The 4568-nt window shown below is 66.9% G+C and overlaps 1 protein-coding gene across 1 annotated transcript; it reads left to right on the top strand.

Annotated features, from left to right (window-relative positions):
- Positions 1-1968: 1968 nt before the first annotated feature.
- On the top strand, positions 1969-3698 carry SLC18A3 (solute carrier family 18 member A3). Its single transcript, XM_001519939.4, has one exon. It carries the CDS (start codon positions 1969-1971, stop codon positions 3634-3636), a length of 1668 nt encoding a protein of 555 aa, XP_001519989.4. The 3' UTR covers positions 3637-3698.
- The last annotated feature ends 870 nt before the right edge of the window (positions 3699-4568 follow it).

Raw genomic sequence — 4568 nt, 5'->3', positions numbered from 1 at the left:
CGCCGGTCCTTGTCAGCCACGTTCCCACTTCAGCCAAGCTCAGAGACACCCCCGAGACCCCCAGAGACCCCCAAGACCCTCTCTTCCCCGCATCCCGTCCTTCCCCTCCACCTCCGCACGGCCCATTTCCCGGGCTCCGTCTTCGCTCCCCTCTGTCCCCTCTCCAGGCTCCGGGGTCAAGGACGGGGGCGAGGCGTAATAATAATAATAATTAATGGTGGTATTTGTTAAGCCTAATAGTCCAGCGCTTAGTACAGTGCCCGGCACCTAATAAGCTCTTTACAAACGCCATAATTAGTAGTAGTAGTAGTAGTAGTCCAGTGCTTAGTACAGTGCCTGGCACCTAGTAAGTGCTTAACAAATTCCATAATTATTAGTAGTAGTAGTTAGTCCAGCGCTTAGTGCGATGCTTAGAACCTAGTAAGGGCTTAGCAAATACCATAATTATTAGTAGTAGTTAGTGGTAGTAGTCCAGCGCTTAGTGCAATAATAACGATGCCATTTGTTAAGTGCTTACTATGTGCAAAGCACTGTTCTAAGCGCTGAGGGGGATACAAGGTGATCAGGGTGTCCTACGTGGGGCTCACAGTCTTCATCCCCATTTTACAGATGAGGTCACTGAGGCCCAGCGAAGGGAAGTGACTTGCCCAAGGTCATACAGCTGACAAGTGGCAGAGCCGGGATTAGAACCCACGTCCTCTGACTCCCAAGCCCGGGCTCTTACCACTGAGCCACGCTGCTTCTCCTACACCTACCACTAGTAGTAGTAGTAGTAATAATAGTCCAGCGCTTAGCACAGTGCCTGGCACCTAGTAAGCGCTTAACCAATACCTTAGTAAGTAGTAGTAGTAGTAATCCAGCGCTTAGTGAGAAGCAGCGAGGCTCAGTGGAAAGAGCCCGGGCTTGGGAGTCAGAGATCATGGGTTCTAATCCTGTCTCCGCCGCTGACAAGTCACTTCCCTTCTCTGGGCCTCAGTCACCTCATCTGTAAAACGGGGATGAAGACCGTGAGCCCCACGTGGGACAACCTGATCACCTTCCTGCGTGCAGAGCACTGAACTGAGCGCTCGGAATGTCCAGTTGGGCAACAGAGAGAGACCATCCCTGCCCAGGCACGGGCTCGCAGTCTAACCGGGGGAGGCAGACGGCAGAGCCAAAGAGGACCGAAGAAGAAGGCGAGAACAGTGCTCGGCACCTAGTAAGCGCTTCACAAATAGCGACATTATGATGATGATGATGATGATGCTGATTACCGTTGCAGGGCCCGGCACGTAGTAAGGGCTTAGCAAATCCCTTCATCACTGTTAATTATTATAAAATTCTTTCTCCCGGGCGTCCGTGCCCCGCCGGAGGGGCAGCGTGGCGCGTCACCGTCCCCGGGGCCCGGAGAGGCGGGACCGGGGGCGGGGGGCGGTGCGGGGGGCGGGACCGGCCTGGGCGGGCAGGACCGGGCCGGACCGGACCGGACCGGACGGGGCGCGGGAGGCTCCGAAGGAGGTCCGGGGCGCCTCTGCGGTGCGCCTCTCCCCGCCGGCCCCGGGCCGGCCGCCGCAGCCGCACCGCTGGGCGAAGCGCCCCGCCGCCGGCCGCCCTCGGACGCCTGGAGGAGGAGAGAGAAGGCAAGAGGGAAGCAGGAGGAGCGGCTAAGGGCAGCAGAGCCTCGAGCAGAAGGAAGAAGAGAAGCCCGAAGAAGAGCGAGGACGGGGATGCCAACGGGCTCCGGGCCGGACGGAGGGAGCCCCTTCCCCGGCATCGACCCCCGGACCCCCGCCCCTCCCATCCCCGCGGGCATGGCCCCCGAGGCGGCCTGAAGCCCCGCTTGCGGCTGGAGCGGGGGACGGCCCCGAGGGCCGAGGAGGAGGAGGAGGAGGAGGAGGAGGAGGAGGAGGAGGAGGAGGAGGAGGGGGTGGCAGGGGCCGGGGCGGCCGGGGCGGCCGGGGCGGCCGGGGCGGCCGGGGCGAGGTGGGCATGGCGTGGGCGTCGGGCAAGCTGTCGGAGGCGGTGGGCGAGCGGGGCCGGCGCTGGGGGTCGGCGCTGCGGGAGGCGGAGCGGCAGCGCCGGCTGGTCCTGGTCATCGTGTGCGTGGCGCTCTTCCTGGACAACATGCTGTACATGGTCATCGTGCCCATCGTGCCCGACTACGTGGCGCACATGCGGGGCCCGGGCGGGCCGGCCAACGGCAGCCGGGGCCCGGCGACGGAGGGCGAGGACGCCAAGATCGGGGTGCTCTTCGCCTCCAAGGCCATCCTGCAGCTGCTGGTCAACCCGCTGAGCGGGGCCTTCATCGACCGCGTGGGCTACGACGCCCCGCTGCTCATCGGCCTGGCCGTCATGTTCCTGTCCACCGTGCTCTTCGCCCTGGCCGAGGACTACGCCGCCCTCTTCGCCGCCCGCAGCCTGCAGGGCCTGGGCTCGGCCTTCGCCGACACGTCGGGCATCGCCATGATCGCCGACCGCTTCCCCGAGGAGCCCGAGCGCAGCCGGGCCCTGGGGGTGGCCCTGGCCTTCATCAGCTTCGGCAGCCTGGTGGCCCCGCCCTTCGGGGGCATCCTCTACCAGTTCGCCGGCAAGCGGGTGCCCTTCCTCGTCCTGGCGGCCGTCTGCCTGCTGGACGGGCTGCTGCTGCTGCTGCTGGCCGCGGCCCGGGCCGGCGGGCAGGAGGCCCGGGCCGCCCGGCCGCCGGGCACCCCTTTCCACCGGCTGCTGCGGGACCCCTACGTGGCCGTGGTGGCCGGCGCGCTGACCACCTGCAACATCCCGCTGGCCTTCCTGGAGCCCACCGTGGCCGCCTGGATGGAGCGGACCATGGGCGCCTCCGAGTGGCAGATGGGCCTGGTCTGGCTGCCCGCCTTCGTGCCCCACGTCCTGGGCGTCTACCTGACGGTCCGGCTGGCCGCCCGCTACCCGCACCTCCAGTGGTTCCTGGGCGCGCTGGGCCTGGTGGCCATCGGGGCCAGCTCCTGCACCGTGCCCGCCTGCCGGTCCTTCGTCCAGCTGGTCGTGCCCCTGTGCGGCATCTGCTTCGGCATCGCGCTGGTCGACACGGCCCTGCTGCCCACCCTGGCCTTCCTGGTGGACCTGCGCCACGTCTCCGTCTACGGCAGCGTCTACGCCATCGCCGACGTCTCCTACTCGGTGGCCTACGCCCTGGGGCCCATCGTGGCCAGCCAGATCGTGCACACGCTGGGCTTCGCGCAGCTCAGCCTGGGCATGGGCCTGGCCAACGTCCTCTACGCGCCCGTGCTGCTCCTGCTGCGCCGCGTCTCCTACCTGCGCCCCTCCCGCTCCGAGCGCGAAATCCTGCTCGACGAGCCGCCCCGGGGCCTCTACGACACCATCCTCCTAGAGGACCGACCCGACCACCCGCCCGCCCCGCAAGGGCGCCCGGACGGCCATCCGGACGGGCATCCCCCCGACCATCCTCCCGGCCCTCCTCCCGAGCATCCTCCCGGGCTTCCTCCCGGGCATCCTCCCGAGCATCCTCCCGAGCATCCTCCCGGGCATCCTCCGGGGCATCCTCCCGGGCAGCCTTCCTGGCATCCTCCCGGGCATCCTCCGGGGCATCCTCCCGGGCATCCGGACGACCGTGCCGGCCCCCCGGCCCCCCGGCCCCTCTCCGAGGACCAGGGCAGTTAGAGCCGGGCCGTCCGGGGGCGCGCCCCCGTCTTGGGTACCTCGACGGTCCGAGCGGGACCGGCCGGTCCTGGGGAGGCCGAGGAGCGGGCCCCGGGGAGGGGGCGGGGGGCCAGGGTTGGAAAGGGGGGGGGGGCCGTCTCGGCCCTGCACGTTGGCCCTTTGAACGGCTCCGGCTCCTCGGCCGGCCCCTCCCCCTCTCCCCCCGCCTCCGTCCCCCGTCCCGCCGGCCCGATGATGATAATAATTGGGGCATGTGTTAAGCCCTCACTGTGTGCCGAGCACTGTTCTAAGCGCCGGGGTGGATACAAGCCGATCGGGTTGTCCCACGTGGGGCTCACGGTCTTAATCCCCATTTTCCAAATGAGGGAACCGAGGCAAAGAGAAGTGAAGTGACTCGCCGGGATTAGAACCCACGACCTCTAACTCCCAAGCCCGGGCTCTTTCCACTGAGCCACGCTGCCCGATGCCCCCGGACGCCCCCGCCGCCCGGACCCGAAGCCGCCGGAGTGCAGTGAACCGAGCAGGAGCCAACGTGCCCTCCCCCCCTCCGTGCCCCTTACCCCCGGGCTCCCCCCGCCCCCTGCCCCTCTGCGTGTGCCAAAGCCGTTCGTTCCCCCTTGGAAGCCTGCGTGCGCCCTGCCGTGTCCCCGACTGTGACCGCGTGTACTAAGAAGCCCCCGGGCCCCACCAATAAACCCAACCGTGTCCTCGCCCCGGGCCGGAGGCTGCTGTCTGCCTGACTCCCGGGACCCCCGACGACCCCCCCCCCCCATCCCGCGGGGGGCCCGAATTGAGGGGGAGGCGGCGGGGACCGTCCATCAGAGGGGAGGGGAGGGCAGGGGGAGGGAAATGGAAAACGGGGCACGGGAGGGTTACTGGGAAGAGCAGTAATAAGAATAAGAATAATGGTATGTGTTAAGCGTTTACTATGT

The sequence above is a fragment of the Ornithorhynchus anatinus genome, chromosome 3, assembly GCF_004115215.2.
Source record: "Ornithorhynchus anatinus isolate Pmale09 chromosome 3, mOrnAna1.pri.v4, whole genome shotgun sequence".
In the NCBI taxonomy this organism is placed as follows: domain Eukaryota; kingdom Metazoa; phylum Chordata; class Mammalia; order Monotremata; family Ornithorhynchidae; genus Ornithorhynchus; species Ornithorhynchus anatinus.
Note: the sequence above shows the minus strand (reverse complement) of the source record. Positions and strands in the feature narration are given on the sequence as shown.

What these genes read in the sequence shown, in the direction of transcription:
- SLC18A3 (XM_001519939.4), top strand. Translation starts at nt 1,969, where the DNA reads ATGGCGTGGGCGTCGGGCAAGCTGTCGGAGGCGGTGGGCGAGCGGGGC.